Source organism: Molossus molossus, unplaced genomic scaffold (assembly GCF_014108415.1).
Source record: "Molossus molossus isolate mMolMol1 unplaced genomic scaffold, mMolMol1.p scaffold_m16_p_10, whole genome shotgun sequence".
Taxonomy (NCBI): Eukaryota; Metazoa; Chordata; class Mammalia; order Chiroptera; family Molossidae; genus Molossus; species Molossus molossus.
In genome coordinates this window covers 63,460,261-63,487,427 of record NW_023425345.1, presented here as the reverse complement: position 1 = coordinate 63,487,427, position 27,167 = coordinate 63,460,261, and the positions used below count along the sequence as shown (strand labels likewise).

Here is a 27,167-nt window from a genome sequence, read left to right as displayed (position 1 = left end):
TAAAAAAAAGAGGAAGAGCCACACCCAGCTGGTATGGCTCAGTGGATTGAGCACCCTCCCATGCACCAAAAGATCACCAATTTGATTCCTGATCAGGGCACATGTCTGGGTCGACGGCTCCATCCCCAGTAGGAGGCATGCAGGAGGCAGCTGATCAATGTTTCTATCTCTTTCTCCCTCTCTAAAAAATCAATTAAAAAAATTTTTTTAAAGAGGACGAGCCATAGCCAGAGAGCTTAGTTGGTTAGAGTGGTTACAGTGTCATCCTGATACACCAGCATCTGGTTTGATCCCCAGTCAGGGCACATACAAGAATCAACCATTGAATGCATAAATAAGTAAAACAATACATCAATGTCTCTCTCTCAAATTAACAAATAAAATAAAAAAGAAGAAGAGACATCAGGGATTCCTGTGCACAGAGAAAAGACCATTGAGGACACAGAGACAACATGACCATCTGCGAGCCAAGGAGAGCAGCCTCAGAAGAAACCAAACCTGACCTTGATCTTGGACTTCTAGAATCCACAATTGTGAGAAAACAAAATTCTCCTGTTTAAATCACCCAACCTGTGGTATTAGCTCTGACTGCTTAGCTCTCAGGACTGCCCTCTACCTCTTGCCATTTGTATTCCAGATTTCAATTTTGTTTTCTGTCTTCTCTCCACTCTCTCCACCATTGTAAGTTTGAAAATCTTTTTGTTTTAAAGGAGTTTGGGGAGGAAGTAAAATATGTGTCTTCAGTCCATTATCTTTCCCCAAAAGTTCTCAGTGTGTTTTGTGTATTTGCTTAATTTTATTTTATTACATGTTATTTTACTTTAAAAATACTTAGGATAACATTTCAAGCAAAGAATAAAAAATCCTCTGAGAAACAGAGGAAAAGCAGAAATAGAAAAGTTGAAGAAATAATAAGGGGCAAATTTGAGGTCCAGACATCACATTCTGAAAGCCATGATTAGAAAAAGGTGACATCTGGGAGAGGGTTCAGGGGAAAAAAGTCCTGAGTTGTGGTGTGAAGGATGTTGTGTGACACATGCTTTAATAGATCTCACTGAGTTCAACTACCTTTGGGAAAAAAGCTTCAAGTGTTCGTGACTTCTACATTTTTCATTTATTCACTATTCAACAAACATTGATTACTAGCCACAAGACATGTTCACTTGGGCCTAAACATACTATAATGCGAATAAGATATGGTTATTGTCCAAGAAGTCAAGTGAATTAAGGGGAAGTGACTAATGGATTTAGTGATAGGAGAAGTCAGTAACTCTGGTCAGAGAGGTTTCAGTGAAGGTGAAATTCAAAAGGTGACAGATTGAGGAACATATGGAAACAGGAAATGTTGACAGCCTTTTCAAATTTGATTTTGAAGGAGAATATAAAGATAGAAATATGCAGGATTAAAGATGTATTGGTTGACTTTTTTTACCATTTTAAAATTCAATTAGTTAATTAATTTTTACTAAAGTATAGTTGATATACAATATTATATTCGTTTCAGGTGTACAACATAGTGATTCAACATTTATATACCTTATGATGTGAGCACCACAATAAGTCTAGTCACTATCTGACACCATACAAAGTTATTACAATATTATTGACTACATTCCCTGTGCTATATATTGTATTGTCATGACTTATTTACTTTATAACTGCAACTTTGTTCCCTTTAACCTTTTTCACCCATCCCCCACTACTCATGCCCCTCCCCTCTGGGAACCATCAATCTGTATCCATGAGTCTGTTTCGTTTTGTTACTGTAGTTTGTTTTGTCTTTTTAGGTTCCACATATAAGTGAAATCATTAGGTATTTGTTTTTCTCTGTTAGATTTATTTCACTTAGCATAATATCCTCTAGATCTATCCACATTATCACAGATTGGAAAATTTCATCCTTTTCTATTGCGTCACATACTTTTATTTATTTATTTATTTTATCCTCACCCGAGGACATTTTTCCATTTTTTGTACAGATAGAATGGGAGGGAGAGAGAGGAAGGGAGAGAGAGTGAGAAACATCGACGTGAAGGGACACATCGAGTGGCTGCCACCCGCACGACCAACCAGGGCCAGGACAAACTGCAACCGAAGTACGTGCCCTTAGCGGGAACCGAACCCGGATCTCTCCGGACCGCAGGCCGACGCTCTAACCACTGAGCAAAACTGGCCAGGGCTGCATCACATACTTTTAAAGAATATGTTTTATTGATTTTTTTGAGAGAGGGAGAGGGAAAGAAAGAAACATTGACGATGAGAGAGAAACATCATGGACTGCCTCCCCCACCCCCCCTACTGGAGATTAAGCCTCTCAAGGCATGTGCCCTGACCGGGAACTGAATTGGTGACCTCTTGATGCATGAGACTGCTCAACCACTGAGCCTCACCAGCTGAGCACATCATCTTTATTCATCTGTAAATAATGCTGCAATGAACACAGGATGTTTGTATCTTTTCACAAGAGTGTTTTTGTTTTCTTCAGATAAATACCCAGAAGTGGAATTGCTGGGTCATAGGGTAGTTCTATTTTAATTTTTTTGAGGAATCTTCATACTGTTTTCCACAGTGGCTGCACCAATTTACAATCCCACCGACAGTGCACAAGATTGATTTTCTCCACGTCCTTGTCAACACTTGTTTGCTGACTCTTTGATACTAGCGCCTTCTGACAGGTGTGTGATTTAAGCTTAACTCTTCTTATGGGAAAGAGCCAAAGAAGATAGAAGGTTGAAGATACAGGGCAGATTGGGGATGGTTAATGGGGCAAAATCCCTGAAAAAGCCAAAAAAAAACCGAGATCAAGAACACAGCCTGAGGGATGGGGAGGGAGGTGTCAATGAGGAAAAAAGAACATCTGTAACAAAAATAAATTAATAAAAATAAATAAATAAAAAAGAAAGTTAAATTCTCCACCCTATTTTCTGTTTGAAAAGGCAAGAAAGCAATATAATTTTTTAACCTATATAAAATAATAAAGCTAAAAAGAAAAAGGAACACAGACTGAAGGATTTTAAACGGAAAGATTTAGCACTGCACTAATCTGCACTGTAGTTAGAACCACAGAAAGGCCATGGGGGTGGAGGAGGCTTGTGTCCAGTTATGCACCTTGGATAGCAAACTGAGTAGAAAAGTAGCCGGTTCAAGCATTGGGGTCTGAATGAAGGCAACAAAACGCTGTGCGTGGGCGAGATTTCATGAACTTGATTTCAGAATTAGAACGCTTTAGCGATGACAAGCTGTTGCCTCCAAAAGCCATTTCTTAGTCCTTGGGAAACTGAGGCGTCTGCGTTGGTGACAGATGAATTGGAGACTCCCACTTTGCAAACGATCGTGGAGAGAGAAAGGCCCGTCCCACCGCCGAGGAGCGGCTCGGCGCGTGCGCACTGCGCGTGTGCCCGTCGCGCCTGCGCACGGCGTCAGCGGCGCCCCTCCCGTTCCGCTCTCCTCCGGCGCGGGCTGAATGGGCGTCTGGTGCACCACCCCGGCGGCTAGACGGCGGTTCCTCGTCCCCACGCGCGCCAGTGATTCGCCCTCCCTCGGCCAGAAACCCTCCGCCTGGGCCCGCGCAGGAGGAGCGGGGCCTCTGAGGGCAGCGGCGACCCCGCCGGCCTCGGTCTCTTTCCCTGGCGGCGGCGGCGGCGGCGGCTTCTTCCGTAGGACAATATGTTCAAGAGAATGGCCGAATTTGGGCCTGACTCCGGCGGGAGAGTGAAGGTCAGTGCCCGGCGCGCCTTCCTCCGCGAGCGGCTCTCTCGCCTCGGCTCCTCCCTGCGCCGCGTGGGGAGGGCGCGCGTGTTTGAACCGTGGTTTCCAGGCGGAGAGCGAGTGAAAGCCCCGAGGGGACATCTGTTTCTCTGGGCCCACTCTACGGCATCACCACCTCCCTTCCATCCCCGCCAAAAACAAACAGCGGTGGCTTAGGGAAAGCCGGGCAGTGTTGCCCAGGAAACAAGCCCCTCCAGGGCTGGGAAGTCGTGGCTTGGTGCTGTCATTGAGGTCCCCGGTAAGCAGGGGTGCACCCACCTGGTTGTGAGGGTAACAGTGGCAAATGTTTGATGAACGCTTCCCGCCTGCCAAACCCAAAGGCCAAAAGCTTTACCCGATTCAGCCCCTGCAGCAGTCTTACAATGGCAGTGTTACCCACAGTACTTACAAGTGCGATAACTAAAGAACTGGGAGGTAGAAAGAGCAGAAAATTTGCCCAAGTTTATGGTGTTTCCAAAGCCCCAAAGCTACAGCCAAGACACTAATCAGGGCAGGCAAAGAACATTGCCTGGCACACAGGGAACATCAATTCTAGCTTCTTTTCATTAAAGTTCTCATAGAGCCTAACATAATGTTTGACAGGGTAACACATTTCCCTCCCACTTTCTTAACATCCCCTGGTACATTAATTTTTAAGACAGGACAAGCTGGTTCCCAATATAACACCTATTTCTGTCCCTTATTATTTTTATTTATCCTAGAAAGGAAATTCTTCTTTAAAAGAAATCACCTACTTTTGTACCAATCTAGCTAGTATAGGTTTTTAAAGAGTCCTTATCTGTCAAATGGTTTTCACATAATATTAACTATATATTGTGTTTATAACTATACACAGTGCTTTAATATCACATCACATATAAAGTGGGAATTCTTTGAAGATTTCAAAAGCTACTGAATTTTTTTTCTGTTAATCCTCACCCAAGGATATTTTTCCATTGATTTTATTTATTTATGTATTTGGTCCGTACACCTAGCGGGAAGTGAACCCGGGACTCTCTGGTCCTTAGGCCCACGCTCCAACCACTGAGCCATACCGGTAGGGCTCCGTTGATTTTTAGAAAGAATGGAAGGGGGGAGGGGAGGAGGGAGAAAGAGAGAGACATTGATTCGTTGCCTCCTGCATGACCCCAACTGGGGCCAGGGATCGAACCTGAAACCCAGATGAGTCCCTGACTGGGAGTCAAACCCCCCTTGACCCTTCAGTTCATGGACTGATGCTCTAACTGCTGAGCCAAACTGGCCAGGGCAAATGCTACTGAAATGTTAATGTAAGGGGAAATAGATGCCAGGTAAATTTATAAACACACATTTGCCCAGACTTTTTGGGCAAGGTTTTGGACTGATAGGAAAGTATTAACAAACATGGGGTTAAAACAGATTTTGGAGAAGAACTTAACAGAACTTTCTGTACTTGCAATCATGTTAGTGTCTAAGTATTTGTAATTTTAAGTCCCAAGTGACTTGAGGAGATTAGGCCTGTAGTTCTCAAATGCTTTTCTATAAAAACGGGTGTGAGTTAGTTATATAATGCTTTAAACCATCTATTTTCAACATTTTTCATCCCATGGTGCACACAAACTAATTACTAAAATTCTGCAGCACACCAAAAATGCATTTTTTGCTGATCTGGCAAAAAATAGGTATAATTTTGATTCATTCACACTGTTGGCTGCTGTCATTTTTTCATTTGACAATCTAAGGGAAAATACGTCAGTGCCACTGACTAGTCACATATTGCCTATTTTAAGAATTGTTGAGGCAGGCCAGTTGAAAATCGCTGCTTTAAACTTAGAGATTGTTATGTGGTCTTGTACGCATCTTTTTCCAATTTAGATAAATTCTATCCAGGTAGAAAGTCTGTTGACAGATGAGCCCCCTTTTTATCATTGAGGAACTCTGCAAGTTCCTACCAACACCATAGCAGCCATGGGATCTATTATGTACTCCTTAGACTCATTCATTCAGGACTACAACCTGAGGCCCCATCTATGGTTGCCACAAAAGTGTCAGTAGCACTTACTGTGATTAGTTAAGTTTTCATACAGTTTAACTTATTCTGGACTAAATTTAGGCTAATAGATATTGAATTTATTTGTTATTCATTCAGCCACAATTAAGTTTTTCCATTTGTTCAAAAAAGAAATGCTTTCCCTCATTTCTTATTAATTATTGATTACATTGGGACAGCACTTATCACATGTGGTATATCTTGCTCTTTGACCTTCAGATATATTCTTACTATTGAACAATTGGTCTGAAATTCATGTGTAATGTTCAGCATTTTGTCTTCATGTGAAATTTTTTTCTCTCTCCTCTCCATCATAATCTGTCAACACTCACTGCCTTTACACTTACCAGATGTGATGAGAGACATGTATGTACATTCCAGAACTGAGCACGAATATAGCAAGCATGGCCATTGGCCAGTGTTAAACTAGCATCAGTCATCCAAATGCCCTTTATCATGATCTGAATCCAGTTGTAATATTTAACATTTTTATTTAGATTATTATTTTTTTTAATGTTTTTATTGATCTTTTTTTTTTTAGAGAGAGAGGAAGGGAGAGGGAGAAAGAAAAACATCAATGAGAAACATCAATTGACTGCCTCTTGCATGCCCCCTACTGGGCATAGAGCCTGAAACCCAGCCATATGCCCTGACCAGGAATCGAACCAGCAACCTCTTGGTGCAGGGGACGATGCTCAACCAACTGAGCCAGGCTAGATTAATTTTTAAAAGCCTGTTCCTAAGCATTAATATTTGTGAAATTATGGGTTTGAATTGCTATAGTTACGATTTTTCTAATACTGATTAAAGTAAACCCCTAAATAATAATATGAAAAATGTTTGCCCTTATTCTACCTAAAATCCTCTCCCAAGCTGCCTTTTATGTTTGTACTGTGCTTTGGAAAGCACTGCCATAAGCTAATAACATTACTATCAGATAATTGCAGTTGAAGTTGGCGACCTGTATTCCAGAGCCTTGCTTTACAGTTTGTGAATAAAGAGCCTTTTGTGTTTCTTTTCAGAAAAACTCTCAAAGTATTTTCCATGTTTTAAATAGATATTTTCAAAGTGGGAACATTATAATTAATCTGTTGTTTAGTTGTTCGTATTAATATAAAATGAGGATAATTGTCTAAAATTGCTTTACTGAGAAAAATGTTACAACCAAACTCTAGTTTTTTTAAATTTTAATTTTTCAATTACAGTTCACATACAATATTATATTAGTTTCAGGTATATGACATAGAAGTTAGAAATTTATATAACTTATGAAGTGATCACCCTGATGTAGCTAGTACCCATCTGACACCATATATAGTACAGTATTGATTATTCCCTAAGCAACTTTATTTCCCTATGACAATATTTTGTAACTACCAATTTGCACTTAATTCTTTCACCCCTCATCATTTACCAGTCTGACAACCATCAAAATATTCTCTGTATCTATGAGTTTGTTTCAGTTTTGTTTGTTTTTTAGTGCTTTTTTTTTTTTCTTTATTGACTTTAGAGAGAGAGGAAGGAAGAGGGAGAGGGAGATAGAAACAATGATGAGAGAGAACATTGATTGGCCACCTCCTGCATGCCCCACATTGGGGATTTGGCCCATAACCTGGGCATGTGCCCTGACTGGGAATTGAACTTGGTACATGGGTTGATGCTCAACCACTGAGCCACATAGGCTGGGCTGTTTGTTTTGTTTTTTAGATTCCACATATAGGTGAACTTATATGGTATTTTTCTGTCTCTGACTGACTGATTTCACCTAGCGTAATACCCTCTAAGTTCCATTCATGTTGTTGCAAATGGTAAGATTTTATTCTTTTTTATGGCTGAATAGTATTCCATTGTATATATGTACCACTTCTTTTTTTTTTTTTTTAATCCTCACCTGAGGACATTTTTCGATATTTTGTTCAGAAAGGAACACATCGAGTGGTCGCCACCCACACAACCCAACCAGGGCCGGGGACAAACTGCAACCGAGGTACGTGCCCTTAGTGGGAACTGAACCCGGGTCTCTCCAGACCGCAGGCCAACGCTCTAACCACTGAGCCAAACCGGCCCGGGCTATGTACCACTTCTTTATCCATTCATCTATTGATTGACATTTAGGTTGCTTCTGTATCTTAGCTACTTTAAATAATGTTGCAGTGAACTTATGGATACATATCTCTTTTCTTTTTTTTTTTTTTATCCTCACCTGAGGACATTTTTCTGTTCAGATAGAGTGGGAGGGGGAGAGAGAGAGAGAGAGAGAGAGAGAGAGAAACATCGACATGAAAGGGACACATTGAATGGCTGCCACCCACACGACCAACCAGGTCCGGGGACAAACTGCAACCGAGGTACGTACCCTTAGCGGGAACCGAACCCGGGTCTCTCTGGACCGCAGGTCGACGTTCCAACCGCTAAGCCAAACTGGCCAGGGCTACATATCTCTTTTCAAATTAGGGTTTTGGATTTCTTAAAATAAATACCTAAAAGTGGAATTGCTGGGTCTTCCTTTGTTCCTTAGAGTCTTTATTTTAAAGTCTATTTTGTCTAGTATAATTATTGCTACCCCAGTTTTTGTTTGTTTGTTTGTTTGTTTGTTTCCATTTTCATAAAGTATCTTTTTCCATCCCTTTTCTTTTAGTCTGTGTATCTTTTGATCTGAAGTGAGTCTTTTATGTGCCTGGCATTTCTTTTTTTTTTTTAATTATTTATTTATTTTTATCCTCACCCGAGGACATTTTTCCATTTTTTGTTCAGGTAGAGTGGGAGGGAGAGAGAGGAACAGAGAGAGAGAGAAACATCGATGCGAAAGGAACACATCGAGTGGCTGCCACCCGCACGACCAACCAGGGCCGGGGACAAACTGCAACCGAAGTATGTGCCCTTAGCGGGAACCGAACCCGGGTCTCTCCAGACCGCAGGCCGACGCTCTAACCGCTGAGCCAAACCGGCCAGGGCAGTGCCTGGCATTTCTTAAAACAAACTTTCAGAACTCTTGTTCTGTTTATTTGGACAATAATACAATATTAATTGGTGTTTAAATTATTTTTCTTTTAGGGGGTTACTATCGTTAAACCAATAGTTTATGGCAATGTTGCTCGATATTTTGGAAAGAAAAGAGAAGAGGATGGGCATACCCATCAGTGGACAGTATATGTAAAGCCCTATAGAAATGAGGTAGGCACTGTTTTTTCCTATAACATTTTTGAAGCTACAATTTGTTTTTATTAAAGATAAATTGTAATATTATTTTATAGTGATGTTATGATTATAAAATTGGTCCTTTTTAGAAATGTTATCCCAAAAAAGTCGAAAGAATAAAGCAAGAGTTGTCATCTTCATATAATTGTTCAGTAGAAATCAATTTTCCAAAAATGTTTTCTAATTAAAATTAAGTTACAGTAACAAGAACTATGCTATAAACACAGCATATCTTCCAGTCACCACGTTTTAAGTTAGTCTGGTATTTAATCAGGTGTTTCAGGAATAGTAGCTAATTTTTTAGATAATTTAGTAATAAGACCAGAGAAGATGAAAGACAAAACTGCTATATAATCTGGCTGCTGGCAATTTTGTTTTGTTGGTGAATCTCTAATGCCTGGAATGCAGCCCAAACGTATAGATATTCAACAGATATTTTTTGAATTAATGAACTGTCCCTCTATTTAAATCCACACAAAAACTTCTCTGTGAATATTTATAGTGGTATTATTCACAATAGCCAAAAGAATGGAAACAAATGTCTTGAATAAATAAAATGTGATATATCCACGCAATGGAATATTATTAGGCAAAAAAAAAAAAGGAAATAAAGTATTAGGTAAATACTACTACCACATGAGGAAATTTAGAAACATTATTGTTGGAGAAAGAGGCCAATCACAAAGACCACATATTCTATGATACCATTTTTTTAAAATAATTCAGACACACAAAATAGATTAGTGGTTGCCACTGGATGAAAGGAAGAGGAATATGAGAATGAGTGCTAAGGGTATGGGGTTTCTTTTTGTATGATAAAAATGTTATAAAATTGATTGTGGTAATAGTTATACAACTCTGAAAATATACTAAAAACCATTGAGTGGTACATTTTAAATGGGTGAATTATGTGGTTTGTGACTATCTCAATAAAGCTATTATTTTTTTTAAAAGTTCAATGGCTACCTATGACTCTAATAAAGTTAGAACTATCTTATTTTAGGAGGCATGTGATGGTCTTTCCTTACCCTGTCTCTGCAGCATTATGTCTTGTCTGTGCTTGCTTCATCCTTTCTTTACACCTTACATTCTACCAATACTGAATCACTTTCGGTTCCAAAGGAGCACTCTTAACCCACTTCATTCCTTCACACGTACTCTATTCTTACTGTTTCCTAGTTCACCTATTTTCTTTAGAACTACTTTCTTGATCTCCAAAGTCTATTATATTAGGTGCCCTTCCTACAGTCTTGTACCTCATGCTCTCAGTAACACAGATTACTAAAATGCTGATTTTCTTGTCTGCCTCCTACTCCCTGGAGAGATCCTGAGGGCAAGTCTCTTATTTACCATCTTGGCCTCTGGTCCCTAAAAGGGCTGAACTGGCAGATCACATGCACAACACAAGGCCAATGTAGAGCAAAATGGCTTTATTGCATGTGCTTGGGTGCAGGTGGGCTGAGCTGAGAAGGGTTCAGCTTCGAATCAGGGTTGGGGTGTCGCTTATATACCCTACTTTTAGCTTCCAGCAATTCCTGCTGATGTACTCTGCCTGGCCCATTGTCCACTTTACAGTTGGACTGGTCTAGTATCACGTCCGGCATCTGCTGGGTTATCCATTGCCTTGCTGCCTTGCGGATAATCCAGATAATCCTTATCCGTACTCAACAGAAGGCTGAGCAAAGGTCATGCAAGCAACACAATTTCCACAGTTTCCGCCTTTTGCAAACTTTCACCTTTACCCTTTAAAACGCTATTAACACCCTACCCGGTTTGGCTCAGCAGTTAGAGCATTGGCCTGCTGTCCAGAGAGACCCGGGTTTGGTCCTTGCTAAGGGTGCGTACCTCGGTTGCAGTTTGTCCCCCGCCCTGGTTGGGTCGTGCAGATGGCAGCCACTCAGTGTGTCCCTTTCACGTCAATGTTTCTCTCTCTCTTTCCCTCCCACTCTATCTGAACAAAAAAAAATGGAAAAAAATGTCCTCAGGTGAGGATAAAAAAAAATAAAATAAAAAAATAAAACATTACTAACCCTTTCAGTCCCCAATATTAGTAGCCACTCATGTATGTAGAAAAAAAATAAATGAAAGTATTTTCAAAAGAGTCTTCAAAGGTACTTATGAAAATCTGCCTCAGAAAAAAATGTTAATATAGATGGTGTGTTGTAGAATTGTGCATCTCAAACTTGTATAATTTTGTTAACCAATATCACCCAAATAAATTCAATAAAAAGGAGGAAAAAGAAAAAAAAAATGTTCATAATATCATGTTAAGTAATGAAAGCAGATATTAATTTATCTTTACAATATTATTCCATTCTAAAAGTATATATGTAGATAATAAGCACACAAAAATTCCTGAAGGTGCCTGGCTGGTGTGGCTCAGTGGTTGAGCTTTGACCCATGCACCAAGAGGTTGCTGGTTCAAATCCCGGTCAGGGCACATGCCCTGGTTGTGGGCCAAATCCCCAGTGGAGGGGCATGTAGGAGGTGGCCAATCGATGTTCTTTTCTCTCATCGATGTTTTTATCTCTCTCTCAGTCTCTCTTCCTCTCTCTCTAAAATCAATAAAGAAAAAAAATTTTTTTTAAGTAAGAAAAGGAGGAGTTTTATATACAACAGTTTTAGTTTCTTAGTTTAGTTAATCTTGGCTTTGTATGATATAATTTTGTTCTTTGAAGTTGTGTAGTTCTTAAATTTGCTTTGGATTATATGGTTATTATAAAAAATATTGGAAGTGTATTTTTATGGAAAAAAATGGAGTGTTGTATATAGATAAATATATAAAATGATTTGCAAAACAAGTGAATTGCTATGTATAGTTCTATATATTGTGAATTATGAAAGAATTCAGCACAGGCTTCCTTGTTTAAAATAAAAAGCAAACCTCCTAGGTATAATTCATGGTTTTTTTAGAAAATTGAATTCCATATTTGAGGGGAAATGTATTTTATAAAATAGATACATATGCTTCGTGTATTTTCCTCCTAGTTTTTATATGTAGATAGCAGAACTAACTAATTCCCCTGTATTTTAGGATATGTCAGCATATGTGAAGAAAATTCAGTTTAAGTTACATGAAAGCTATGGCAATCCCTTAAGAGGTACAGTATAGTTTTTCTATTTATAATATACAGATTTAAAAAGAGCTAGGAAACAGCATCAGTAATTTACAATTATAATTGTTTTATTTTTTTCTCTTCTTCAGTTGTTACTAAGCCTCCATATGAAATTACTGAAACAGGATGGGGTGAATTCGAAATAATCATCAAAATATTTTTTATTGATCCTAATGAAAGACCTGTGAGTAATAATAATCTTTGTATATATAAAATAGATTTTTTTTAGTAATTGTGAAAATAGCAATACTTAATGAAGAGCATATTCTATGTTGACATTTTTATTCATCTATACTTTATGTATACTTATGGCATGGTTTATCTTGCCATGAGTTAAGATTTTTCATTTTAAGTGATGTGCCTTCTAAACTTTTTATTTTTCAGTATAGAAAGAGGGAATACAGTGTGAACATTTATTGGAAAGAAACCATGAAAATCATATGATTACTACAGCAAAACTTTTATTTTGTTTTATTTATTTATAGTTAGGAAGGAGAGAGACAGAGGGGAAAAAAGCCATCGGTTTGTTGTCCCACTTAATTATACATTCATTGATTGCTGCTTGTATGTGCTCTGACTGGGGATTAAACCCACCACCTTAGTGTGTATGGATGATGCTCCAACCAACTGAGCTACCTGGCCAGGGCTACTACAGCGAAAATTTTAAATTCATACTATCATTTGGTTATTAGTAATAAACAAGTTGAGTCCACATGCTGTCTGAAATGGGAATATCCTGCTTTTTATAGTTAAAAGCCCTAGAAACAGCCCTGGCCAGTTTGGCTCAGCGGTTAGAGCGGACCAGAGAGTTCTGGGTTCGGTTCCCGCTAGGGGCATGTACCTCAGTTGCAGTTTGTCCCCCGCCCGGTTGAGGTTTTGTGGGTGGCAACCAGTCGATGTGTCTCTCTCACATCGATGTTTCTCTCTCTCTCTTCCTTCCTTTCTCCCTCCCTCCCTCCCTCTGGCTCTATCTGAAAATAAATGCAAAAATGTCCTTAGGTGAGGATTAAACAAAAGAGCTCTAGAAACAGTCTTTTAGCTTTTTCAAGCCGCCATCAGTACTAGCAGCTTTACTTTATATCGTATTCATGAGTCTTTTTTGATAACTACCAACTTTTTTATCTCTTGATTCCTTATCAGATTGTTGCTTGATAATGTAAAACCTTTCAGTTTGATCCCTCAGCAACTTTGTGAAGTTGATGATATCCTCATTTTAAATATGAGGATACTAAGACTCAGAGATCAAGTCACAGGCTCAAAAATAGTTGTGGCAGAGCTAGTTTTGAACTCAAGTGTTTGCATTTAGACCCCACACTCTTTCCATTACTCTTTCTTTTGACAAACCCCTAAGCCTGTTTTTATTAATTGATTGGTTAGTTGATTGATTTTCTAGAGTGAGAAAGGGGGAGACACAGAAACATCAATTTGTTGTTCACTTTTTTATGCATTCATTGGTTGACTCCTGTATGTGCCCTGACCAGGGATCAAACCCACAGCATTGGCATGTGGGAATGACCCTCTAACCAACTGAGCTACTCGACCAGGGCTCTGTATATGGTTTTAAAGGAGTTGAGTATTACCTGGGCCAATTAGCTTCTAACTGACTGCATCAGAAGTACCTGAAGTGTCTTAAAAATTCAAACTAGCCCAGCCTGTGTGGCTCAGTGGTTGAGCATCGACCCATACACCAAGAGGTCGCTGGTTCAATTCCCGGTCAGGGCACATGCCCAGGTTGTGGGCCAAATCCCCAGTGGGGGGCATGCAGGAGGCGGCTAATTGATGTTCTCTCTCATCGATGTTTCTATCTATTTCTCCCTCTTCCTTCCTCTCTCTCTCTAAAACCAATAAAGAAAAAAAAAAAAATTAAAAAAAAAAAATTCAAACTAATAGGCCCAATTCCCTGGAGAATCTGATTCAGTAGTTTGGAGAGGAGCCAGCACCCCAGGTGATTTAGAACCCATTAATGGAAGCCATACTCTTCCTAGGTAGAAATGTCTTCATGCCATCTCTCAAATAAGAATCTCCTTTGGATTTGCTGGCTTCAGTGTGGAGAATATGGACTTTTGTCATTAAGTGAAACATCCTGTTCAGGTTTGGGGTAGTTCGAAAACTAGTTTTAAGAAAACTCTACTTGCCCGGCTGGTGTGGCTCAGTGGTTGAACATCGACACATGCACCAAGAGGTCGCCAGTTCGATTCCCGGTCAGGGCACATGCCCAGGTTGTGAGCCTAATTCCCAGTGGGGAGCAGGTGGGAGGCAGCCAGTAATTGTTCTCTGTCACTGATATCTCTGTCTCTTTCCCTCTCCCTTTCTCTCTCTCTAAAGTTAATAAAGAAAAATTATTTAAAAAAGAAAGAACGCTCTACCTTATTTAAACTTGCTTCAATTTTTTATTGATAATTGTTCATATATTTTCTTTTTTTCCAAATAGCATCTATAGCTCATTTAAATATTTTTCATGTGATAACGTTTCCAGATTGCCTACCATTTTTGTTTTCCTTCTAGAATATTCTCACAACCATTATATTTATTTGGTAAGAAATTATTATTATTATTTTTGTTGTTGTTATTTTTCCATTGATTTTTAGATAGAGTGAAAGGGAGGGAGGGAGAGAGAGAGAGAGAAAGGGAGAAACATCAGTGCGAGAGAGACATATTAATTTGGTTGCCTTCTGTACAACCCTGACCAGGGCTGGAGTCAAACTGCAACTGAGGTATATGTCCTTACCGGAGTCGAACCCTTTGGTCCGAAGACCAATGCTCTAATTGCTGAGCAAAACTGTCCAGGGCAAGAATTATCATTATTATTATTATTTTTTTTAAGAAAGCAAAACAGTGTGAAAGCACTTTGTAAACTAAGCAGATATGCCATTGGTGATTTTTTTTTTAATCCTCACCTGAGGATATTTTTCTATTTATCTTCAGATAGAGTAGGAGGGAGAGAGAAACATCAATGTGCACAAAACATCAATCACCTGCCTCCTGCACACTCCCTACTGGGGATTGAGCCTGCAACCCGGTATGTGCTCTGGCTGGGAACCAAACCAGTAATCTTTTGGTGCCTGGGATGATACCCAGCCAGCTGAGCCACCCGGCTAGGGCTTGGCCTGAATTTTATTTCCCCAAAATTGTTATAGTGTTCTTTTAGTATAATGAAACCATTTTTCGATAGATGGTTCTTGGAGAAAATGTCATATAAAAGTTTATTTAAAATATAAAAGAAAGACACAGGTAACTTGTGATTTACTTCTGTTATCCAGTAACCTATTATAGGTCAAGCCTTTATAAAAGGAACAGTTTCTAAAAGCAAAATGCTAAAATTGGGTTTTTATGCATAGAAATATTTATAGCAAGTACAGGCATTTTCATTGCTCTAAAACTCAGCAAACACAGCTCAAAATTGGAGACATCTGTCTTGAAATTTTCTGTTGCCTATATTTTCATAAATGCCTCTGGTAGTCTAAATAATAAATCTAAGAGAGGACATTGTTACGATCTAGTTTTATATTTTTCTTAAATTATAAAAGTCAAACATACACATACTTTTTTTTTTTTTAATCCTCACCCGAGGATATTTTTCCATTTTTTGTACAGATAGAGTGGGAGGGAGAGAGAGAGAGAAACATCGACGTGAAGGGACACATCGAGTGGCTGCCACCCGCACGACCAACCAGGGCTGGGGACAAACTGCAACCGAAGTACGTGCCCTTAGCGGAAACCGAACCCGGGTCTCTCCGGACCGCAGGCCGACGCTTTAACCGCTGAGCCAAACTGGCCAGGGCCATACTTTTTAAAAAAGTTTTCAAAAATAAAATGTACAGGTCTTTTGTATTAGTTTTCTAGGGCTGCCATGACAAAGTACCACAAACTGAGTGATTAGACGACAGAAATTTATTCTCACAGTTCTGGAAGCTAGAAGTTCAAAATTAAGGTATTGGCCATGCTCTCTCCAGAGCCTCTAGGGGAGGATCCTTCCTGGCTTCTTCTAGTTCCTGGTAGCCCAGGCATCCTTCGTTTGTGGCAGCGTAACTTCATTCTCTGCCTTCGTTGTCACATGGCCTTTCTCTGTCTCTCTTCTTATTTTTTTTTTTCCTCATTCGAGGACACTTTTCCATTTTTTGCACAGACAGAGTGGGAGGGAGAGAGAGGAAGAGAGAGAGAGGGAAACATCGATGTGAAAGGGACACATTGAGTGGCTGCCACCCGCACGACCAACCAGGGCCGGGGACAAACTGCAACCAAGGTACATGCCCTTAGCGGGAACTGAACCCGGGTCTCTCTGGACCGCAGGCGACGCTCTAACCGCTGAGCCAAACCGGCCAGGGCTGTCTCTCTTCTTATGAGGACGCTAGTCATATTGGATCTGGGCACACTCTAATGGCTCCATCTTAATTTGAGTACATTTGCAAAGACCCTGTTTCCATGTAAGGTCATATTCATAGGTATTGAGGGTTAGGACTTAAACATATCATTTTGGAGGCACAATACAACCCATAACATCATCTTTTCTTCCATATCTTGATACTTTTCCCCAGGAAAACCATAGTTACTCTTTTCTGTTTCTATAGAAATTATTCCTGTGCATATCATGTATTTAAATCCCTAAGTTTGAATTTTTCAATTTTAGATAGTACCTGTCAACTCCTAATGATGACAGATGATTCTTTTTCTTCATCTTTTCAGGTTTCTTTTTTCATTTTGCTGGAGGAATTTCTTCAGAAAGGATGCTTGAGAAATAAACTTTCAGAGCCATTGCTATCTGAAAATTGATTGCTATCTTTATTTTTATTTTATATTGATTGTTTGGGTGAGAAATTCTAGGTTCCACAGGAGGACATGCTCTTGTCTATGAGTGAAGGGGGGAGAGGAAAGGGACATTAACAGGTCCAGCCACCCACAGCATTCTTGATTTCTACACCTGCCAACTTTGAGCTTGGAACCTCTCTGGGGCTTCCCTGGGACGCTGGTTCCCACCTGTGACCAGTTCTCTTTCTTATGTTTTCAGGTTGTAGATTTCCCTGTTGTGGAGTATGCACCTGTGTAGTCTCATCTACTTTCGGTCTGTTCCATAAATTTGTCAAATTATCTGCTTGAAATATGGCCTATGATTGATGCATGTTCCTTATAATGATTTTTGCTAAGTTTTGGAAAATTCTTTGAGGCCTCTGAATTGGTTTCTTGAACTTCAACATGAACTCTGATATTTAGCCAGCTAGCTTTTATTTTGCTCAGTAATCACACATTATGCTACAAAACTTTTCCTTTGATGTCTTACTATACTTGTTTTTAAGTATTTTGAAGACATGTTGCTCTTGCAAAGTGAATTATCACTGACTTTGTTACTTATGTAATAATCTTATAGATCACCAAAGAAATTATCTTGCCCTGCCCGACTGGTATGGCTCACTGGTTGAGCATCATCCCATGCACCAGGAGGTCACTGGTTCAATTCCCGATCAGGTTACGTGCCCAGGTTGTGGGCTAAATCCCTAGAGGGGGACTTGCAGGAGGCGGCCAGTTGATGTTCTCTTTCATCGATGTTTCTGTCTGTCTCCTCCTCCTCCTCCTCCTCCTCCTCCTCCTCCTCCTCCTCCTCTCCTCTCCTCTCTCTCTAAAAATCAATAAAGAAAAAAAAAAATATCTTGCCCTCACTGAGCATTTTAGTATTAGTCATTCCTTTTGAAAGTATCAAATCTTTTTTCCCATAGCAAATTTGTGAACTTCAGTTTTCACAGAACAACTGTCACAATCTAATTTCGCTTGGGCTAGTAAAAGAATTTGTGTTAGTGGTTTCCCAGTTTAATTTTCATAGCTGTATCTTACGTTATTTTTATATACAGTCACTTTCTAGACATGCCCTGTAATAGATCCTTACTTACTCTCTTCAGAATGTTCGTGTTTAGATGTGGATGGTAATACCTAATAGGAAAATAAAAATACAGAGTTTGAGTGATTTGCCACAGTTAAGTTGTAGTTGAGACAAGACCTGAATTTGATATGTTTACTAATTCCAGTCTCTAATTCAATTACAGAAATGACAGTGTTTCACAGTGATGAAGGTAACCTACAATTGCATAGATGTGATGTCTGTTTTTATTTCACAGGTAACCCTGTATCATTTATTAAAGTTGTTTCAATCAGACACCAATGCAATGCTGGGAAAAAAGACAGTGGTTTCAGAGTTCTATGATGAAATGGTAAGAAGATTTTATAATGAGCGTTAAAAGCATTTAAAATTTTAGAACTTTGAAGTTATTGGGCCTTTTTTGATTTTATTCCATTAGATATTTCAAGACCCAACAGCAATGATGCAACAATTATTAACAACATCTCGTCAGCTAACATTAGGAGCCTATAAGCATGAAACAGAATGTAAGTGTCCTGAGTTCATAATGAATCCTGAAAAATAATGTGTTATGTAATAGAGAAAGGATTGTATGATTAGTGACTTCTATTTTATTTTTTTTACACTTATCTTTATTGTTGAATGTATTACAGATGTCCCCTTTTTTCCCCCATTGACCTCCTCTTTCCCAATTCTGCCCCCCTCCTGCCTTCCCCACACTATTGTCAGTGTTCATTGGTTATGCATATATGCATAGAAGTTCGTTGGTTTATCTCTTCCTGCCCTCCCTCTCCCCCTTCCCTTTGAGGTTCATCAATCTAACAACCAATTTGTACTTCTTTTTTTTTTTTTTATCCTTACTTATTGTTTTTTGTTCAGATAGAGTGGGAGGGAGAGAGAGGAAGAGAGAGAGCAAGAGAAACATCGACATGAAATGGACACATCTAGTGGCTGCCACCCGCACAACCCAACCAGGGCTGGGGACAAACTGCAACCAAGGTACATGCCCTTCATGGGAACTGAACCCTCTGGACCGCAGGCCAACGCTCTAACCGCTGAGCCAAACCGGCCAGGGCCAATTTGTACTTTTTAATTCTTTCATCTTCACCCATCCCCCCAATCCCCTCCCCTCTGGCAAGCAACAAAAAGTTCTCTGAATCTTTGAGACTGTTTCTGTTCTGCTTGCTCATTTTGTTTGTAGATTCAGTTGTTGATAGGTATGTATTTATTGCCATTTTATTGTTTATATTTTTGTTCTTCTTCAAGAAGACCCTTCAACATTTCATATAATACTGGTTTGGTGGTGGTGAACTCTAGCTTTTTCTTGTCTGGGAAACGATATGTCCATCGATTGTAAATGATGGCTATGCAAGATAGAGTAATCTTGGTTGCAGGTCATTGCTTTTCATCACTTTGAATATATCTTGCCACTCCTTTCTGGTTTGCAAAGTTTCTTTTGAGAAATCGGGTGACAATCTTATCAGTGCTTCTTTGTAGGTAATGAACTGCTTTTCTCTTGCTGCTTCTAAGATTCTCTCCTTGTCTTTAACCTTTGGCATTTTGATGATGATGTGTCTTGGTGTGGACCTCATCTCGTTTGGGACTCTGTGCTTCCTGGACTTGTATGTCTGTTTCCTTCATCAAGTTAGGAAAGTTTTTTTTTTTTTTTTATTGCTTTTTAGAGAAAGAGAAAAACATCAATTTATTGTTCCACTTATTATTTATGCATTCATTGTTTGATTGTTGTATGTGCTCTGCCTGGGGAATTGAACCCAAAATCTTGGTGTATCGGGATGATGCTCGAACCAACTGAGCCACACCAGCTAGGGCTAATTTAATTTTTTTTTTTTTTTTTGTACAGACAGAGTGGGAGGGAGAGAGAGGAAGAGAGAGAGGGGAAACATCGATGTGAAAGGGACACACTGAGTGGCTGCCACCCGCACGACCAACCAGGGCCGGGGACAAACTGCAACCGAGGTACATGCCCTTAGCGGGAACCAAACCCGGGTCTCTCCGGACCGCAGTTGGACGCTCTAACCGCTGAGCCAAACCGGCCAGGGCGGCTAATTTAATTTTTTAATTACAGTTTACATTCAATACTATTTTGTATTAGCTTCAGGTATGTGGCATAGTGGTTAGACTATCATATACTTTATAAAGTATTCTCCTCAGTGTTTCTAGTACCCACCTGGCACCATGCATAGTTTTTACAATACTATTAACTATATTTTGTAAGCCCTACTTTACATCTGTGTTAGATAAAACTTTTTTTGATAGAGGTGAAAATAATTTTACAAATGAAAGAAATTACATAGAAAAATATGGATTGTTTTGGCAATAGACATACTTACCTGTCTTACAAAATGTATCACAAAAAGAAAGTTACCAGCAATGAGCAAACTAAGAAAACATTATTGCATGTTTTTAATGTGCTAGATGCTTTACATATATATGCAGTCCTCCCTTGGTATCCACTGGGGATTGGTTCCAGGACACTCAGAGGATATGATAATCTGCTGATGCACAAGTCCCTTATATAAAATGGTATATTTGCATATAACCTATGCATATTCTCCTGTATGTTTTAAATCATCTCTAGAGCCCTGGCTGGTTTGGCTCAACGGTTAGAGCGTTGGCCTGTGGACCAGAGAGACCTGGGTTCGGTTCCTTCTAAGGGCATGTACCTTGGTTGCAGTTTGTCCCCAGCCCCGGTTGGGGTTGTGTGAGTGGCAACCAGTTGATGTGTCTCTCACATTGATCTTTCTCTCTCTCTCTTCCTCCCTCTCTCCCTCCCGCTCTGTCTGAAGATAAATGCAAAAATGTCCTTGGGTGAGGATATAAATAAATAAATAAATAAACAAATAAATAATCTCTAGATTACTTATAATATACCTAGTACAATGTAAATGCTATGTAAATAGTTGAACTGTTTTATTAGGGAATAACGGGGGTGGGGTGGGGAGGGAGTCTGTATGTGTTCAGTGCAGATGCAGTTATCTAGGCCTAATTGCATAGTACACATTAGCAACAACATAACATCCTTCCCCCTCCCCCAATTTTTGTCTACAGGTACAGAACCCATGGATACAAAGGGCCAACTGTATTGATTAATCCTTATAAATCTTCTGAGAAATACAGTTTTAACTGTATCATAAAGACCAGATTGAGGGAGACTTAGAAATGTCAGCTTTCAGCTAATAAAGAGCCAAGGGTATATTTGAACTCAAGTCTTTCTGATTTCAAAGGTGTTTTTTTTTTTTCCTTCACCAAAATATACTTCTTCCAATTAAAGATCATCTTATGCTATATTTAAAGCGTTAGTACTGTATGTACTTTAATGGTCATCAGCAGCAATTACCTGAAATGTCCACAAGATGGAGATGTTGAGTGAAAGTAGGCATTTCTCCTTGTAAAACATAATGCTGCACTAAGTGGACTATTTAAATAGATGAATTCTGTTTTGCAGTAGTGATATTTTTTTTTTCTTTTTTCTTTTTTAAATCTTTATTGTTGAATGTACAATGTATTACAGATGTTCCACATTTTTCCCCCATTGACCCCCTCCTCCCCACTCCCGCCCCCCTCCCATCTTTTCCCACACTATTGTCTGTGTCCATTGGTTATGCATATAAGTTCTTTGGTTTATTTCTTCCCACTCCCCAACCCCTTTCCCTTTGAGGTTTGTCAGTCTAGCAATGAATTTGTACTTCTTAATCCCTTCACCTTTTTCACCCATTCTCCCAACTCTCTCCCATCTGGCAACCAACAAAATGTTCTCTGTATCTATGAGAATGCTTCTGATCTACCTGTTCATTTTGTTTGTAGATTTCATTGTTGATAGATATGTATTTATTGCCATTTTGTTTGTTCATATATTTTATCTTTTTCTTCAAAAAGACCCTTCATCATTTCATATAATAACGGTTTGGTGGTGATGAACTCCTTTAACTTTTTCTTGTCTGGGAAAGTCTTTATATGGCCATCAATTCTAAATGACAGCTTTGCAGGATAGAGTAATCTTGGTTGTAGGTTCTTGGTTTTCATCACTCTGAATATTTCTTGCCACTCCCTTCTGGCCTGCAAAGTTTCTTTTGAGAAATCAGCTGACAGCCTTATGGGAACTCCCTTGTAGGTAACTAACTGCCTTTCTCTTGCTGCTTTTAAGATTCTCTCTTTGTCTTGAACCTTTTGCATTTTGATGATGATGTGTCTTGGTGTGGGCCTCTTGGGGTTCATCTTGTTTGGGACTCTCTGTGCTTCCTGGACTTGTATGTCTGTTTCCTTCACCAAGTTAGGAAAGTTTTCTGCCATTATTGTTTCAAACAGGTTTTCGATTTCTTGTTCTCGCTCTTCTCCTTCTGGCACCCCCAAGATGCGAATGTTGGCACGCTTGAAGTTGTCCCAGAGGCTCCTTACACTATCCTCATTTTTTTTTATTCCTTTTTCTTTTTGCTGTTCTGATTGGGCGTTTTTTGCTTTCTTATATTCCAAATCGATGGTTTGCTTCTTGGATTTACGTACTCTAGTATTGAAACTGTGTAAATTATTCTTTATTTCAGTTAATGCCTCCTTCAATTCTGACTGCTCCTTTTTTATGCTCTTGAGGCCCTCACTAAGTTCACTGAGGTTCTCACTGAGTTCATTGAGTATCCTTATAAGCAGTATTTTGAACTCAGCATCTGTTAGGTTGCTTATCTCCATTTGGCTTAGTTCTTTTCTTGGGGTTTTGTTCTGATCTTTCATTTGGGACCTGTTTCTTTGTCTCCTCATTTTGGCTGCCTCCCTGTGTTTGTTTCTGTGTATTACTTAACGAGCGGTATGGGGCTAGCTGAGACCAGACGCTGCTTGTTTGAAAGAATTTAGGAAAAACCTGAAGCAGGATCCAAGACAGGCCAATCCTATGGTTAAGCAAGTGGCAACAGCTTGGGTGGGCCTGGAAGTTGGGTGGGGCGGGGCCTCAGGGAGTCACCAGGGCGGGGCTACCAGTGAGAGCCAGGTTGCTGGAGTCCCAGATATGGTGACTGTCTGCCGCCCCAGGGAAGGGCTCACCAAAGGAACAAAGGCCTTTGACAGCACGTTTGTCCCGGAGAAAGCCCCCTCTCCAGCTCTCGCTCCAGTGCCAAACAGCTCAGTTGTTCCCTGTATGTCTGGTGCCCCTCGAGCTGCCTCCCCTCCAAGCTTAGAGGGAGAGAGTCCGATAAGTCCGTGCGCGGGCCCTTTAAGGGGCTGCCTGGGGCTCCAGCCGCTTCAGCTTCCCTGAGCCTTAGTTCCTGCTGGTTTTTCCAGCCAGAAGTTATGGGGACTTCTCTTCCTGGCACAGGAACCCTGGTGTGGGACAGGGACCTCTCAGTCCTCAGGAAGGACCTTCCCAGCCGAGGTGTCCTCCTGATTTTTATCCACCACACGTGGGTGTAGGACCAGCCCATCCTCCTCCGCCCCTCCTACCAGTCTGGATGTGGCTGCTGCTTTAATTCCGTAGTTGTAGGACTTCCATTCAGCTGGATTTCAGGCGGTTTTGAATGATGGTGGTTTTGTAGTTTAGTTGTAACTTTGATGTGGTTGTGGGAGGATGCCATACCGCGTTTACCTACACCACCATCTTGATCGGAAGTCAGTAGTGATATTTTCTTTAGTAATTTTTTATATATAGCCAGCTAGAATCTTTTAAGTATCATTTAATGTTCCTTTGTCATCATAGTAGTTAATATGGCTTTTTATGTACCAGATGGTATTCTAGATACTTTATATATATGAATTCATTTAAAATTGCCTCAAGCCCTGGCCGGTTTGGCTCAGCGGTTAGAGCGTTGGCCTGCGGTCCCGAGAGACCCGGGTTCGGTTCCCGCTAAGGGCACGTACCTCGGTTGCAGTTTGTCCCCAGCCCTGATTGGTCGTGCGGGTGGCAGGCACTCGATGTGTCCCTTCACATCGATGTTTCTCTCTCTCTGTTCCTCTCTCTCCCTCCCGCTCCATCTGAACAAAAAATGGAAAAATGTCCTCGGGTGAGGAAAAAAAATAAAATAAAATTGCCTCAAAAAATAATAATGAGGTAATTGCTATTATAATATCCATTTTATAAATGAGGAAATTAGCGTATAGATAATAAATTACTGAGTGGCACAGCTAATTAATGGTTGCTGTAATTCCATTTAATTCAAACCTGGACTCTTACTGCTCTCTTTTTTGTTTTAACAGTGTGATTTTGTTTATGTCAGTTTTACCTCTACATAAATGTAAGAGCCTTGTATATTAGTGTTCTTGCTAGCAGGATGTCTTTTGGATTATATGCCCCCTTATTTCCAGATTAACATGAATATGGAGAAAAACAAGGATATTGCTGTAAAATTCTAACTATGAATTAAAATATCAGTGGCCATAATTTTATTATTAGTTACAGAAAACATCTGAGATACTCTCTTGGGAGTCTACATTTTCTTACTCACATGCCTGTATTTAATGTTATATATCTTAAGTTGCCCACATTTCATCATGGAAACATTGAACTCAGGAAATGCCTTATATATTACTCTGTGATGTATCCTAGATATGTAAGAAAAATGAAATAATTTAATAAAAGTGTATATTTTTCTTAGTTGCAGAACTTGAAGTGAAAACCAGAGAAAAATTAGAAGCTGCAAAGAAAAAAACAAGCTTTGAAATTGCAGAGCTTAAGGAGAGATTGAAAGCAAGTCGTGAAACTATAAATTGTTTAAAAAATGAAATCCGGAAACTCGAAGAAGATGATCAAACAAAAGAGATATAAATAGCTCTGAAGAGACCTTGATAGGAAACTAAACTTAAAATAAGGTGGACTTTAAAGGAGAAATGGACTGCAGATGCTTCTTAGAAGAACTGCATATATAGTAGAGCACCGATTTCTCTGCAATGGGGTCAAAGTATTTGTACTTTTCAAGCAATATTTAATGTGAAATATATGTATATAATACACATCAATGCTGTATAGGCATTTTATCAACCCATTTTAGGGTAATTCTATGATGTTAAGCACAATTTAAAAAAATTTTATTACATTGTATATAGCTTATCCTTTTGACAGGCATCATTCATTTATTATAAAATATAACTTAAGCACATTTTGTACTTCCCTGGTAGTTAGAATTAGTGGTAGAATTGTTGTATATGTTTAATTTAAGTTCTTAGCTGCCCTCGTCTGGATTCTTTTGTCTCTGATGTGCCAGTACCCGGTAAATACTCAATAAATGCAGTGGACAGATCCTCTTCCTGCCTTGTGAAGTGTTTCTTTTTTCCTCTTTGATGCACCTGAAGCTCTCATTACAATGACTGGGTCTTGATGCTACTGTGGTCGCACAGCTCTTGTTGGCATCCTTTGCAGTAGACAGAAGCACTTCAATGGCAAAGCTCATATCTTAAGTCTTGTTCTAACTACCATAGTGTCATCAGTTTTCACATAGAAAAAATTAATCCCTCATGCAACATGCTGATGTACAGGTGTTTCCAGAGATAAACAGGAAACACCTGTACATCAGCTTCACCTATTACCCTGATTTCTCTGCCTTTTCCCCAACCTCTCCTGTTCAGATCCACATGGTGAGCCCTCTACCTTTGGTAGTACTTAATGTTTAAGGCCAATTGGCTAAACTATCTTGGCTACCTAGGGACAACAATAGATAGGAAAGTACTTTGAAAAACAACATTAACACCCTTGCTGGGTAGCCCAGTTGGTTAGAGCGTCTTTCTGATACACCAAGTTTCTATTTCTGGTCAGGGCACATACAAGAAACAACCAATAAATAAATGGAACAGCAGCCCAGCAGTGTGGCTCAGTGGTTAAGCATCGACCCATGCACCAAGAGGTCACCAGTTTGATTTCCAGTCGGAGCACATGCCCAGGTTATGGGCCCCATCCCCAGTGGGGGGCATGCAGAAGGCAGCCAATCGATGTTCTCTTTCATCGATGTTGCTCTTTCTCTATAAATCAATGAAGAAAACATTTAAAATAAGTGGAACAACAAAATCAACACCCTCTCTCTCCCCCTCCCTCCTTCCTTCCCTCTAAAATCAATTTAAAAAGAGAAAATGTTACACAAGTTACAAAGCTCCTAAAAATGGCAACCGTGCCTTTGCCTAATGCATTTGCCTAATGCAGGGCTTCTATATTCTCTGTCGAGTTATAACTAGCCACTCTAGCACTTTCAGACACTTTTCTATCTGCCCTGGTAAATTGGTTACTTTTCACTTTGTCGCTTTATTTTTTAAGTTGTACCATTTATAAGCATTATGGAGGTCATACAAAGGTCTCTGTGGTCTTAGGTTTCTGCCAGGGGCCCTCTGTGGATTGGGGATAGCACTTCTAATTGTGCCAGGCACCATTCAGCTTTCTTCTACCTCTTATCCCAGTGTCTACAGTATCGGTTACGGCCTGGGGATGAATCAGAAAAACCGACGTGGGAAGAGCCTCGTTCCTGCCATAATGCTTCAATGAATACAGGAGTTCGAAATTTGTCGTCATGTCTCAATCTTACCCTCTGTCAACTCTTCTGCATTGGCATGAGTATGCAGAGAGAACTCTTACAACTCAAAAATAAAAGGACAATCCAATTTTTAAATGGGCAAAGGGATGGCCAGCCAGTGTGGCTCAGTGGTTGAGCATCGACTCATGCACCAAGAAGGTCGCTAGTTCTATTCCCAGTCAGGGCACATGCCCAGGTTGTGGGCCCGGTCCCCAATGGGGGGCATGCAGGAGGCGGCCAGTTGATGTTCTTTCTCATTGATGTTTCTATCTCTCCCTCTCCCTTCCCCTCTCTCTAACATCAATAAAAGAAAAAAAAGGCATTACATTAAAAAAATATATAAATAAATAAAAGGGGCAAAGGATTTAATAACTATTTCTCCAAAGAAATACAAACAGAAAAAAAAAATACTACTAAATAAATAAATAAATAAACTACAAATGGAAAGTAAACATGAGGAGATGCTCAACATGATTAGTCGTTAGGAAAATGCAAACCAGAACCATAAGATACTACTTTACACCCACTAGAATGGTTATACTTCTTTTTAAATATTTTTTAAGATATGTTTTTATTGATTTTTTTAGAGAGAGAGGAAGGGAGCAAGAGAAACATGGATATGAGAGAGACACATCGATTGGCTGCCTCCTGCACACCCGCTACTGGGGATCAAGCCGGAAACCTGGGCATGTGCCCTGACCGGGAATCAAACCGGATCATCTCAGTCCATGGGACGACAC

The 27,167-nt window shown here is 39.8% G+C and overlaps 1 protein-coding gene across 1 annotated transcript; it reads left to right on the top strand.

The window, feature by feature from the left end:
• The first annotated feature begins 3,538 nt into the window (after positions 1–3,538).
• On the top strand, positions 3,539–25,173 carry YEATS4 (YEATS domain containing 4). Its single transcript, XM_036252080.1, has 7 exons — positions 3,539–3,717; positions 8,831–8,950; positions 12,009–12,075; positions 12,180–12,274; positions 18,195–18,287; positions 18,375–18,462; positions 24,529–25,173. The coding sequence occupies exons 1-7, from the start codon at positions 3,667–3,669 to the stop codon at positions 24,696–24,698; spliced, it is 684 nt and encodes a 227-aa protein (XP_036107973.1). The 5' UTR covers positions 3,539–3,666; the 3' UTR covers positions 24,699–25,173.
• The last annotated feature ends 1,994 nt before the right edge of the window (positions 25,174–27,167 follow it).

Excerpts from the sequence above, each read along its gene's own strand:
- YEATS4 (XM_036252080.1), top strand. The coding sequence starts at position 3,667 with ATGTTCAAGAGAATGGCCGAATTTGGGCCTGACTCCGGCGGGAGAGTG. Across the intron at positions 3,718-8,830 it reads ACTCCGGCGGGAGAGTGAAG|GGGGTTACTATCGTTAAACC; the intron begins GTCAGTGCCCGG and ends TTTTTCTTTTAG. Across the intron at positions 12,076-12,179 it reads CTATGGCAATCCCTTAAGAG|TTGTTACTAAGCCTCCATAT; the intron begins GTACAGTATAGT and ends TCTCTTCTTCAG.